This window comes from Takifugu flavidus, chromosome 2 (genome assembly GCF_003711565.1).
Source record: "Takifugu flavidus isolate HTHZ2018 chromosome 2, ASM371156v2, whole genome shotgun sequence".
Classification (NCBI taxonomy): domain Eukaryota; kingdom Metazoa; phylum Chordata; class Actinopteri; order Tetraodontiformes; family Tetraodontidae; genus Takifugu; species Takifugu flavidus.
In genome coordinates, this window is record NC_079521.1 from 13,639,166 (window position 1) to 13,653,153 (window position 13,988).

Sequence of the window (13,988 nt, forward strand, 5' to 3'; positions counted from 1 at the left end):
TGCAGTGTGGAACGCAGTGGCCACAGCATCAAGAAGGGAAAGCTGTGTGGTCAAACAAGGCCCAGATAATGCTACATATCTCTTCCACACGCATCCCCAAACCCAACCCTTTCTAATCAGTCACGCACTCACATTCATTGTTTTTCAAACAGCGCTCCAGGGTACGCCCTGACCTTTATTCTGTCTGCAGTGACATCTCTCCTACCTCACCAGATAGTGCGGAAATTCAAGAATACGGGAATGCACACACGCCAAGGGAAGACACTGAGCAGCTCGCTGGAAACTGAACCTGTCCTGGAACTCATTCCCCAAATGCCCCAGAATGATGTCAGCGGTTTAAAAATACAGAGATTACGGAAAATGGATAGGACACTTCTTCCTTAGTGACCTGTCCCCGTTTCTCACCAGCGTCACACACCTTGCAGAAATCGCTCAAACTCTCAAACAAAAGCAGGCAGACGATGTGAACAAGAGAGAGAAAGGCTTCAAAGCAAAGTCAAAATTATAGCGGAACAAATAAATTCAGCCAGACATATGTGACATCAGAGCACATGCTTGGGCTCGTGACACCGCCTGGGCCCATGCGCGTAACCAGGTCTGCAGTGGTCAGAGTGTGTGTGCGCCATCCGTGCGTCACTGTGCCAAAGAGAGTAACCGAGGCCTGGGAGCAAAACAGCTCCTGCCAACACGCCATGACGAGGGGAAGAGAGTGCGCTCAGAGCCCTCACACACCGGCCTACAGGGATCTGTGGAGAGCTGGAGCAGGGGAGAAATGCATGAGGTCGTCCGTGACAACAAATTTTACACTTCTGCTGTGTTTATCTGAACTTGCCTCCATTTCTTTTCATCTTTATGGTCCTAGTGTGAACAAAAGGCGACCTTAATACGAAACAACACTGTGGCTCGTCCATTCTGGGTAGCTGCTTCAGCTCAACGTTCCACATGTTTTGAATTATTTGCTCATTATTTTGAATGCTTCCATATTTCTTACATGTTTTAATGTTCGATTGAATGTGAGTAAGAGAAGAATCGTCAAGTCTTTCTGAAATTTCCATCCATTTTATGAAACAAACACCTGTTTATCGAATTGGTAAATACAATTTTTGACAGTCGTGACAAGAAAAAAAAAATCCACAAATGACATCTGAATTTGTCCGTCACAATAACAAACTTGCATCATCTGTAGTCCACCTCTGAGAGTAAAAGTAACCTTCTTTTGTAAAGCCAGTGGAACACCTCTTTAACAAACAATGCAGATTAACTCCTTTGCGTCCCCCCATCATTCAGTGTGACTTAATTAAAAGCAGATGCATAAGAAGCTGTGCACTTTCTCTACTGTTCACCTTCAAGGTATTTCTGTCCTTATCCAGATTACCCTGAAATCCCTGTAAGACCTGGACAATCCTAAGCCATCCAGGGCTCTGGGGCAACCCCTTCCTAAAACCTGCAGCTCTTCCTCTGACCATAGGAGTCTCCTTCCATATATTTTATGCTTCAGTGGGTTAAAGGTTACACACATGTACATGTTATGAAAACACATGCAAAAATGTCATCATATAGGACTTCTTTTTTTCTACACCTCTGACCCTCAGAGAAGTTAGCTTTATGTGTGAACATGAAATAAATATCTGATGTGTGTGTTTATTCATCACAGTCACTTCATGGCCAACATGGGCAGCTGCTGATCAGGTGCACACATTCTCCTTCTAGAGCTGAGCTCCATTTCGAGGTAAGATCAAAGGCCAATAATACAAATGGCAAGCTAAAGGAGCTTACGTGGACAAAGTTGGATAATGCGTGGTCCTGTAACATTACATGCAACCGTAACCTTACCAGGAACCTTTCAATGGCAGTCGACCACTACTCCAAGAGACATGCTAAACAAAACAACTGTCTACTGACATTTCACTGCCAGAACCAAAGCAGCAGCAGAGCTCAGTCAGGGGGCCTGAATAGTGTTTTAGAATTAGCAATTCACCCGGGACAGCCACACCACCCCTGCTTTATTTACAACAAGGCGTGGCTCCACCTTCTCCTCTACCAGCATGGATGCTTTTGAAAATATCAAAAGCTGTTCACTGGGACCCTTCAGACGGCTGCAAGGGCATGCAGTAATCACCAGACTACCCCTCCCGTTTCACCTGCTAAAAGAGGAGCAGTGATGTCACCGTTGCATGAGGGATCAGTAAACGACATGAGCCGATGCACCGGCTGGCATACAAACTGTACTTGCTCCACACGCACAGGGGAATAAAGGAATAAAGAACAGGATTTGTTGGCCGCATAGCAATGCACATTTGTAGCAATACCCTAAAGTTCAGATTGGTTTAGCTCCGATACATCAAGCATGTGATATATTGTCATGATACCAGAGACTGGAATACTGCACAATAGGAAGCCTGATTTAAGGAAAGCTAGCTTGCTTTTAACCCTTCTAATTGTTCGTTCACTGTAGACAAATTTCACATTAGGTTGATTTTTACTCCATCACTCCACTAGCGTTTGTATCCCCAACTGAAAATTTTGATAAGCAAAACTTCCCGTCCGAGTAAATCTTGAAAGAAGTGATCATCCAGCTGTGAAATCAACTCAAGACATTGGTGTCAGTTTGCAAATACAAAGCTGAGAGCTATTGGTTCTCTTGTGGAATATTTAAAAAAACCTACAAGCTGTTATTCTGGTTACGTGGCACATTGACAAACCAAATGAACTGTGAGGAATGCAATCAGGCAGGTGCAGCAGGTAGGCTACAATAACACATATGAGCATTTCCCATTCTCTTATTGACTTTTGATTCACTGCTATATAACAACCATGAGTGTGACCAGTGTTCATGTGAACTATCTGCTCCCTCCTAGATCTTCCACTCATGCGTGTCCGGCTGTATTGTGGTTTTCCTCTCTGTGCATCACTGGCCAAATGTCACAACGTGCAGAGTACAAATAATATTAAATGCCAGTGTGACACATGAAGCTGTCTGATAATTTCGACGCGGACAAAGCAACGATCTTCAGTACACTCTGTAGTGTGTGTGTGTGCGCGGGTGTGCCCAGGCGAGTGCGATAATCACTTTTCAAGCCAACCAAAATGTACTTTCTAAAGCTACTAATGCTCCACTTTATAGCCAGATATTTGAACATTTTGGATCAATCTGAAATGTACTTCCCATTAGAATATCTATTATACATGATTATTGCTAGCCATAATAGACTCCAGTAAAGAGGCGCAACCATCACCCCCCCCATCCCATCCTTAAATGGGCGGCTTCACTCTCAATGAGAAGAAAATGTGCACCGTCTGTGTTCATAAAACTATAAGGGATTCATCCACTGGGCGTACACTCGAGTCTTTCGAGCAAAAGCATCACGCACCCCAAAGGTTTAGTGTCATAGCTGTGTCCAATAAAAGAAGAAAGGAGACCAGCCATGAGCGCTTAATGCACCGTTCAGCAGGTGAATGAGTGGGTTGCCTGTTTCCTGCAGCCAATAAGCTATAGAACCGCTTATTTAAATCCTCAGAGGCTCTTCTGTACTCGAGTTCTGTACTCGGCAAATTTAAGGATATTTTGACTCGAAAGTAGTTTGGATCAGATCAGCTGTCACATTTCATTCTGCCATGTGTATGTTTACAATTTACAACCATAAGTTTTGTTTTTTGGGGGGAATCTTGCCCTTGTATCAAACTTTGGTTACTTTGTCCTGAATACAAACGATCAAACTATCCAGATGCTCAATGTGCACATGGTGCACTTTAGTGCAAAGATTAGGACCTTAAAATCTCTCTATAGAGGGTAAATAAACATCTGAAGGGTACATTAATGAGAAAAACATGCCTCAATACATTAAGTGGCAGAGATATGATGATCTGGACAACTAAATTAAACTGACACAGAAGAACAAGGGAATTTGGAATAAATTATCTAAATAAATTACACATTCGATTTTTGGAAACCATCACCCATGAAATAATATGACTCACTAGCTTAGTAACCAACATAGCTACTGTTTAAACTTATTGTGCACACTCAACTCAATGCAACTTGATCATCTTCACATCCCTAATTTATCATTTGAACATTTCCTCTAGCTTTATGTAAATAGTTTCTGCACTTATAGTTTAAGGCACTTAATATAAATACCCATTAGTAAAATATGTTCATAGAACAACCTTGTAAACAACTGTAAACTACTGTAACAATATAAACTGCACATATTGTATATATTAACTCCTTATATCTGCACTTGCTACTTCTTTTGCACTCCTGATTAGATGCAAAACTGCATTTTGTTACTCTGTACCTGTACGTGCAATAACAATAAAGTTGAATCTAATCTAGTCCAATCTAATATGAGGATAGCAAACCTCTACAGTATAATGAGACTGGACAACAAAGGTGACGCTTATCAACAAGTAAACAGGCAGCTGCTGGGGGTCTGGGGCCTGCAGGGGGCATCTGCGGGCCGGCAAACTTAAAACCAGAGCAGCGATAATGTGCAAAGTTTGCAGTGACAGTAGGAGATCTGACCTCTCTGATACTCTAGAATCACCACTGCTGGATTCAGGGGGAACACAAACTCTGTACAAAGGTTAGAAAATGGGGGAGAAAAGAAAGAATCTGCCTAAAAGCACTTACAAACCTTACACAAAAAGTCCAACAACAACTTGTGGTTTTATGGACGTCAACCTCATGACTCCCCAAAGACCCGCTGTGCTCGTAGAATAAACCTTTCAGAACAACTCTGCTGCAAACCAGAGATTCCCAGCTTCCCCCTGACACAAACAAGATATTTTGGAATATAACTGATGAGTTATGGAGGCACGCTAAGAACTGGATTTTTCACTGTAGTTTCAAAATAAACTACACTGAAAATTTAACGTCTGTTCTCATGGTCCAGCCCATCTAGAATTTAGATGGTCGCCCTTGTTAGCTACTTGGCCTCAGTAAAGAACAAAAATACGAAGAGACGTCACAACAATCGCGAGTTCAGGAAAGCATTAAGAACACAAAGTTCCGCCTGTTGGTTACATCAGGCTGGATATATAATGAATTGATATTGCAGCGCTGAAACAGCTGTGGAGAAATCTCAGCATCAGAATAAGAAATTGCATGAAACGTATTTCCATTTTAATATCACACCCACGTTGGATATATATTTTGGAAGCCACTCTGTCACTGGGGCGGTATAAAGACCCTCGGTGGACGAGGGTCCACTCTCATCTACATTCCAGTGAGTCTCTGAAAGAGAACAGAGCTGCTACAATGTAAACACCTGTAGTTGCATTTATATAATCTCATGAAATGATTACTTGCTAACCGTAGGATAGTAACTTCTTGACCTGGGGGAGGGAGCTGAACGCAGCCTTGGTTGTCAAGTCATTCAAAAACAATGGGGGGGTTCTGTTGCACAAGAGCATGAACAGAAGTGACACCTCATAAGCGAGCAGACTCAGAGATGACGAGTCCCGCTGTCCGAAATGAAGGTGGCAGAGAGTTGCTCAATGATCCCAAGATCAGTTCTATATTGGAGTTAATTATTATTATTGGAGTTAACGGCAGATCCTTGATTAAATTACTAAAAATTTCCTTCCAGACATTCAAACACATTTAAAGTCACCTTTTAATTCTACCCAAGGAGGCAAGAATGTATCAGTTATTTATTGGTTAAATGAACATAAGTGCATTTCATCATTCGAAGCATCTGCTGACGTTTCCTTAAGTCCTACATTTTAGGCTTGGACTTAATTTAAAAAATAGTTTATATTCACGACCAACAACCTTAAAAAACAATTAAATACATTTATTTTAAAAAAAACAGCAAAGAATATGCGTCTATTGCAATTCCCAGCAAATGGACTGTGGCTTAATGCAATGGCCCCTAGCAAACAAAAAAGCAAGTAAGCACACAAACAAACAAACATAAAAGCTGGTAAAACCTGTAAACAGACCGCGCCATAGCAATATGTGTGGAGTTTTTGAAAGAGAGGGTCCGGGTCAAGACACAGTGGCAGCTGAAGGCCATCAGATGAGGGGGGCTGTAAATAAAACATTTCCATGGTAAAAGCTGGTCCCCAACAATCAGACCTGACACTGGAATTATGGGTAGTGTAGTTCTCCCCCCAAATGTTGAAGCGACCATGTTTCTCTCAACGGATGATATTGATATTCCATTAATTATCCCTCTACTTCAAATTTGTACAAAATTGACACTCAAAACTGAAATTCCACCACATTACACAAACAAGGCTGCGCTCTCTTTTTCATGTCGCTGCTTCCAATCATCATCATAAGTGAATTGTCTGCTGCACCAGAAGCACATTTACTGTACAAGCATGCAAGATAGGATCAAACCACACATGTAAATCAATACATCATAAGGATAAGCAAAATCCAAGCTGACACGTGCCAAAAACTCTGTTCTTGGTGGAAATCAAATCTGCAAACCGCTGTGCTGTGCCAGTGGTTGGTACCGTGCCCCGGGCTATAAAATACCATTATATATACACACATGTCAGCCTTGGCAGAGACAGATGAGCACAGCCCACCTCTTGATCCCAACCACCAGCTGTTAAGATAAACAGCAGGACCATTGAAGTGAAGTGAATCCTTTTTTATGGGCTCCAAAATGGAGACGACATCTATTGTACATTACATCATCACCATCTCTTTATATTATAAGCTGAATGGACCCCAATATTGAGAATAAGCCACTTTTCTATTGGAATTGGAGGAGTTTTTCTCACGTTGTTTGTACCAGCGGAGGACAGAAATAGCTTCTGCTGAGATGGCAACACCACAGAACACAGCAGAACGTAGCTCAGAGTCGTCCCAGAAGCACCAGTTTCATCAAATATCGCTCCGGCTGCACTGCCAAGGTTGGCGCATCCTTAATTGTTTTTTTCTGATCTTCTATATTTTATGATAGTGGGAACGCGCCATTATCAGTCTCCCTTTTCTCGTCCAAGGAAGAAAAAAAAAAGCACAGTGGATTAATTCATCACAGAGCTGAGCCTTTGCCCTCCCCTGGAATAAATTACCCGATGACTCTCAAGTTAAGACTAAACACACACACACACACACACACACACACACACACACACACACACACACACACACACACACACACACACACACACACACACACACACACAAGAACAGTGGGAGAGAAAACTTAAAAATTGAAATAGGCTGCCCAGGCCAGCAGTGTATCATGTCTTACTACAGCACTTAATAAAGCATGATTTACCACATATGTTGTTTGATTCTGAGACCAGCTTATTTGCTGTTGGCTGACGAGGCTAATGGGGTTCCCAGCAGAAATTTTAGAAGTGCAGCCTTGTGTGTTCTCTTGTCATTTCTGCACGCAAGAGGGCTTTAATGAAGAATGGAGAGGGGGTGGGGGTGAAGTATGCCTGCGCAATTCCACCACTTATGTTAATGCCGGCTGGGTGGGAATTAGCCAGCAAACAAGGTGGTACGTATTACCCTCCAGATACTTATAAGCCCAGCACCTTTTATTGCCCTTTTCCATTTATAGTCAGAGGTAAGGGTAAAACCCAGTCAACGCTCACTCTCCAGGGCCAGACCCACTTGATTTCTTTGAGTGGGGGCAATCTGACGGGAAAACATCGAGGCCAGATAAATTGTGTTGTGCTTGGCTGAGGGCTCTCCGTGCCTGTTTAGCTCTGCACATGCATGCACACACACGCGCACACTATCACAGGACCTTGTACTTGAGTCTTATCATTGCCAAAGCAGGCCAGATGGCAACATACCCTTGACAAAGACTCACATCACACCCCCAAACTTCTATTGAAACTTTCTCACACTGTAGATGCCTGCACATGTTCTGTACCAGCCACCCTCTCCCTCTCTCTCTCTCTCTCTCTAAGAAAATGTAAGCAGCGATACAGCACAATGAACATTTGCATCAAGTAAATTCACTGCTGCGATAACGCCATGCTTGTGTGGTGACTGCCGGCCGTGCGCCGACATTCTCCTTCCTCACATGATGGATGGATGCGTGTAATGCAACACAATTTTTTCGAATCTATCTGAAAACTGGAAGCGAATCTTAACATTTTGCAAAAGAGCTGAGATAAAAAAGAAGGAACACTAATGAGGTGCAAATCAACTGAAATGAAGGCTACCTTTGTCAGAAGATGGCGATGTAGCCAATGCAGGTTGCGATTTATTATTTTTTTTAAATGCAGAAGAAAAGACTGCAAACCAGAAAGAAAACACATAACAGCACTGAGTGGGAAGGGAAAATTGAAAAAGAGGGATGACCAAATTGTTTTTAACTGAGAAGCTAGCTAGCATTGGCCATGGGTACAGTTGTCAGGAGATGAAGACAAAACACTGATTAAAGGGGGAAAAAAAACCAGCACGTGAACAGATGCCATCAGCAGAAAGAGGCATCACATGCGTTTCCATCTCCTAATTTACACAAGTCAAAAACAACCTTCTGTGTAATTACAGGGTTTTATTTGATGTTTTCATTGGCTAATTACACAATGCAGACAAAAGCTAAAACTCAGAAATATAACTGATCGTTGAATTAAGGATCACTATAGCATCCAGACTATATAAGGGTAAAGGTAGCAGCTCTGGTCATGATTGAGTGATCAGGCCGTTACTTCCCCATATCTCAATTTAAATCCACCATTTACATTTCTTTCATTGAAAATACTCTACAAACACTGCAACCTCCTTATTGATCTCTTACTGTATGTATAGTAATGTGTCCTTGAATGCATCATGGCATGTTGCATATTTGGGATCTTCAACTGACTCCTTTTACTAAAGGTTCTACATAAAAAGCAGCCCCGGAGTACCTACAGAGGACATTAAACATGACACCTTACAGAGGAGAGATTAACCATTTCCAGCTGAAGGAGATTTGGATTCCATTAGCCTAACTCAATCAGAGGACTAATTCAATCAAAGGCAGCGGGGAGGGCATCTTGATGTTGGGGCATCTGTCACGTCGACTTCTTGTTGCATCCTTCGCTGACATTTGGCCACAAAATTCAGCCTGACAGAGACCCTCAAATACCCTGCGGACCGTCGGGACGAACGCGCACTTACAGTACTGAGGAAAACATCCAGCACAGAGACCTCTAGTCACTGCTAAATTCACAGGATTGCACTTTATACAAACAGACGTTTTGTGTTTGGAGAGGCCTGCAGATGTACACGCAAACATTACAGCGTTTTATTACCAGTCTGCCAACGCTTGAGGCTACATCTTAATTTAGAAATATAATAACTGTTCTGAACTCACTATTGCTGGATTGTGGAATGGGGCCTTTTTGACACAAAAGCCAAAGTCTTCACCGGGTTGCTGCACATAAATCTCACTGTCACTCACATTCTGTCTTCCCATTTGTTTAATTGTTTACAGGCCAGTGCACAAATAGGCCTTTTTATTTAGTTGTTTATTTATTTTTAGCACTGATGTAAAACACTGGCCACAAACTTTTCTTTGAGGGGGGCAAATATGCAGCTTATTGCCGTTCACTTGCTCGTCTCCTTTTCACACTTTTGCTCCATATGAGCTCACATGTGTCTTTCTACAAGCCAACTGTGCTGTTAAGTGCATGAATCACAGATTTTATGCCTTGTTATGATCACGTAAGTGGGGATATCCTATCAGAAGGCAGACACAGTCAATCACAGGCCAAATTTGTGTCAGATAGAAAGAATCAGCCTTGGCAGCATGTCGGTTCTGTGACAAATTACACACGCGGGCCTGAAAAAGGCAACAAATGCTAATTCCATCATCATTCATAAATATTTCAGCTGGGTCTACAGACCCGTGACCCTGTGACCTTTCAGAGAGTACGTTTCATGGCATAGGTCTTAAAAAGGTAAAGTAAGCAAAAAGACGTTTGTCTGTAATGTGGTCCATGAAAACACACCATAAACATGTCACAAATCAGCCAAACTGTGGCGGAGAACTTTATCTAAGACACACCACGGACCCTTGAAAAACAAACGTTTCAGCCTCTGTGTTATGGTAATGAGTGTGGGGTCCCTCACCTTGCAGTTGGGGGCTTTGAGGGGTAGTCCAGAGAGAGGATTTCCTTGATGCTGAGTGGCGTTAGTCTGCTGGGGTGAGTGGGAATCCTCGGACTCTTTTCCACTGTGGTAGACCACCCTATCAGAGATATGAATACTTGAAGCACAGCCCATGCTTCAACCCACTTCAGCCTTTTTTTTTTTTGCACAAGTGCTTTAATTTGAGGCTACCCTAGTTTCTAGGAATTTAGGTACAAGGTATAAAAGTTCCACTCTTCCCTTTCAGGGATTCATTTTTAATATATATCTATATATATAAATATGTATCATCTAGGCCGCACCAGTGCTGGTACTCCAACTGCGCTGACATAAGGCATGGATAATATCTTGCAACCCCCAGCCAGGAAGCTGATTTCCTCTCTTTTTCACATGAACTTAATTGGGGGGGGGGGGTCTTTAATCAAAACAGCTGTCTTATTTGGGAAAACTTGATCCCCTTTTTGCATCAGACGGTTTTATCCCTCACTCTGTCTCCTTATCAAGCCTTCTTCGTACCACATCACCATTTCCCCCTCAACTTCACTGTTATCTACCAAGTAGGCCTGAAAGGACACCACGCAGTCCCCCGCCAGCTTCACGCAATAGTTTTATCCATTTTAGCGTCCAAGGTTTCATGTGTAGTCGTCCTCCCCCACCCCGGAGCCATCAACAACAAAAAAAAAAAAAAAAAAAAAGAGGAAAAGGATGCCTTTTTTCTCTATGACAGTCTGTTGGCCCACTTCAGCTCAAGAAACGGGCCACAAACCGGTTCTCACGACACTTTGCTCCAGTCCTGAGCGGCTCATCATCAACAGGCTGAAATATTCACACTGCAGGCTGGTCTTCTGGCCGCTTGCTCCGATGTCAAAACCCCTGGGTAAAACATGTCATGTAGTCCGACAGAACACTCCATTTATCAGGCGAGATTCATCGGTTCAGGAAGATCTTGATGGATGGTTTTGCAATCTCCATTCACGCATCCGCTGCCCGGTTGAGGATGATCCGCCTGAGAGGTCCAAACCCGGGTGCATTTGGCTACCAGGCTCGACGAATCTCTCTCATTCTACCTGGGAGGGAAGGAGAGGATGTAGAAGCTGCTGTCAGCCTTGTAAGATGTGGATGTAGCCTCCAACCTCTGGAGAATGCAATCGCTTAAGAGAGACACGCAATGAAGGGGGAAAAACCCCTTTAAAAAGGAGAGAAAGGCAGAGAGAGAGAGACCGCTCCGTGCGTAACAAGTTTCGGATCTAGAATCGGGGACGGCGCGGTTCTCCACGGCTGACGACAGCGGAGTTAAGGCAGAAGCGAGCTACATAACGCTGATATTGTGTTTGTCTTTTCTCTGCCTTTTCTGGCGTTTGCCCTTCTAATTCTTCAGTGCTGCTTGACAGCGGCACATCCAATAAAAGCACCCGCAAGGATTGACCTACAGCCTTTACTGACGTTAATGCAAATGAGCGCCGCGCAGCTAATCGGCGTCGTGCTCTGCGCCGCTGGGTGGTCCTTCGCTTTCCGTGGGAACTTTGAAAGCCTGGAAAAACCCCTCCCGCAGCCTGGTTGCAGGTCACCTGCCTCTGTGGATTCTGCGGATTCCTCTTAAAAATAGAACTAAAAAATAAGACCCGGCGAAAACAGCTTCCGGGTGATCATTTCACCTCAGCTTCCGATCTGAGTGTATTTGTCGTTTGTTGTTTATTGATCGCAATTATGCAATTATGATCCAAATTCATCTGTAAAATTGTGTAAAAGCACCTTAGACAGAGCCTAAATAAGGTAGTTGTGGATTCGGTAAAATCATTGTTAGACTCCTGATTCCTTCTGGACAGGCCAGTGCTCACATAAACTAAGCATGGTGGTCGCCCTCTAGTGTTAGGCTGCAGTACCGCGCTATTTTATGAGGAGCGATATTCCATATAAGCATGTTGCTTTTTGGAGCATGTCGCCCCTAGTGGCGAGATAGTTGTACTGGTGGTGAAACCCAGAAACAAAGAACGTATTTAATCTATTCATGGAGATGCTTCAAGAAAGGAGCCCTTTGACCCTTCATGCAGGAAAACTGCTATTTACTCCACATTCTTTTTGTAAAAGATTCCAGTAAAGATATATAATTATGTGCTATTGTGCTATTCATGATGCTTTGTCTCTTCTTACACTTAATTTGATCAATTAAAATGGTGTCACACAAACATTGATTGGCCTCTGGACAGGAAGTTAACATACAAGCAAATGTGTGCGTGCTCATGCATGTGTGCGCACGTGAGCGTATGTGTATTATTCAGAGCAGTTGCCTGATCACATTTTTTGTATTACAGTAAATGTTTTGGTAATTTGCCTAGGTTAATCACATGAGTCATGTGATTTTACTGTAGGTTTTCGCCTTTAATGATTACTGTCATCATGTTGTCACTCTCTTAAAGATCTCATCCAAACTCAAGCTGTTCTTCAGAATATCTTCAGAATTCTTCAGAATAAGTCTCCTGGTCTTTGTTTTTACAGGCCTTCCTGGACCTGTGACACTCACCAGTGATTCCAGTTTGTTTCTGGAGATCTAGCAGGGTCAACATATGCAGGGACGGTGTAACGTGATGGCCACAGAGCTCTTTTATGAAGTCCGATGGAGACTCTGGACAGGTATGCTGGCTTTCTCTCCCCTCTGAGCTTCTGAGGCTCCTTCACAGGTGTCTGTGTAGATTCCCAATCATCCAGGTCATAGTAATCCAGGGTAGATTTCTGTGTCAACTGGACTGTTTTTCTTCACTTTTTAAGACAATTCACCTTCTATCCAGAAGGCGTCTTCAGTTCTGAACTCGCTGGGGACAGAGCTTGAAAATAGAGCCCTTGTGGACCATTAGCATGCTAATTATCTGGGTGGTCACCTGAGAGTCGTTGGTAGGGTCATTGAACCAGTTTCAGTTGGTGTGTCTCCCCATTGTCTGCAGTCCAATTGACACAGAACACTACCTTGGACTCCTTCACAGGTGTTTCGGTGGATGCCCTCAGAACTCACTTCCACATGAGGACAATCGCAACACACACACGGGCCCTCTCTCCTCCATCCATCAGAGTAATGGGTCAGGGCAGTTTTTGGTCTGTAGGAGGGAACCAGTGTACCCAGGGAGAGGACATCCAAGGTCCGCAGAGACCTGCATTCTGCTGCAATCTTCTGTGATCTCACCACCGACCCGTGGCTCCGCCCACCACTCCTATGGTCAGTGAACACATCATCTGTCCCCTTTGTTGGACCTGCCAGACATCTGTGTGTTGTGGACATGCCGATGATAACCAGGTCTCACAACTGTCTGCTTACTGACGCTCTCACTTCCAGCTTCACATTTGATTTAAATGAACTTTGAAACTTGTTTAAACAATCCTTATATAATGAGTGGACTTGTAAGATCCTAATGTTAAAACAATGAACAATATTATGGTTATCTACACTGAACTGCTACATGAGGGAGATTGTATTATTTGTATTATTATTGTAGTCATTTTAAAGTGTATGCTGCAATGTACTACTGTAGGCAGTTCATGTCATTTTAAATAATTAATTTGTCAGAAAGAGAATAAAGTTTGTGTTTGTGTAATCGTGACTCCCTGCCCCTGGGGGAGACGGATGTTCTGCTTTAAGTAACACAATCATGTGAGGGTTTGATATTTATATCTACTCAATGATGTGACCACTATAAAGGGCAGGGCTCCCTTCATGGCTACTCGCTGTATTTGGTTTTTAATTAAATCATAGTAAATATGGTAATAATGTCCCACACTCAGCCCTCATATAATACCTATCTGTGTGTATGGATGTGTTTGTTTGTGTTTTGAAATGACATTTTTATATGTTTGGCTGTCACTGATCATTACTGACCGTTCTGCTGATGTCCTTAAGCTGCAGGCTGATGTAGAAAATTAAACTTGTTGTGTGGTTTTA

General features: G+C 43.0%; 1 protein-coding gene and 1 long non-coding RNA gene across 3 annotated transcripts in view; one reads left to right on the forward strand and one right to left on the reverse strand.

The window, feature by feature from the left end:
* The window catches only part of pde8a (phosphodiesterase 8A), a 33,784-nt gene extending 22,344 nt beyond the window's left edge, over nucleotides 1-11,440 (reverse strand). Inside the window, exon 1 of one of the 2 annotated variants that reach the window (XM_057018945.1) lies at nucleotides 10,043-11,433. In XM_057018945.1, the coding sequence (XP_056874925.1) occupies nucleotides 10,043-10,195 (153 nt within the window). In that variant the 5' untranslated portion in view covers nucleotides 10,196-11,433. Of the gene's footprint in view, nucleotides 1-10,042 lie in introns of both variants that reach the window. The other variant, XM_057018954.1, reaches the window with a different exon arrangement.
* Nucleotides 11,441-11,612: 172 nt separating this feature from the next.
* On the forward strand, nucleotides 11,613-13,988 carry LOC130517210 (uncharacterized). The gene is made up of 2 exons (XR_008947659.1): nucleotides 11,613-12,691; nucleotides 13,039-13,988. It is a non-coding gene; the product is annotated as an uncharacterized LOC130517210 (long non-coding RNA).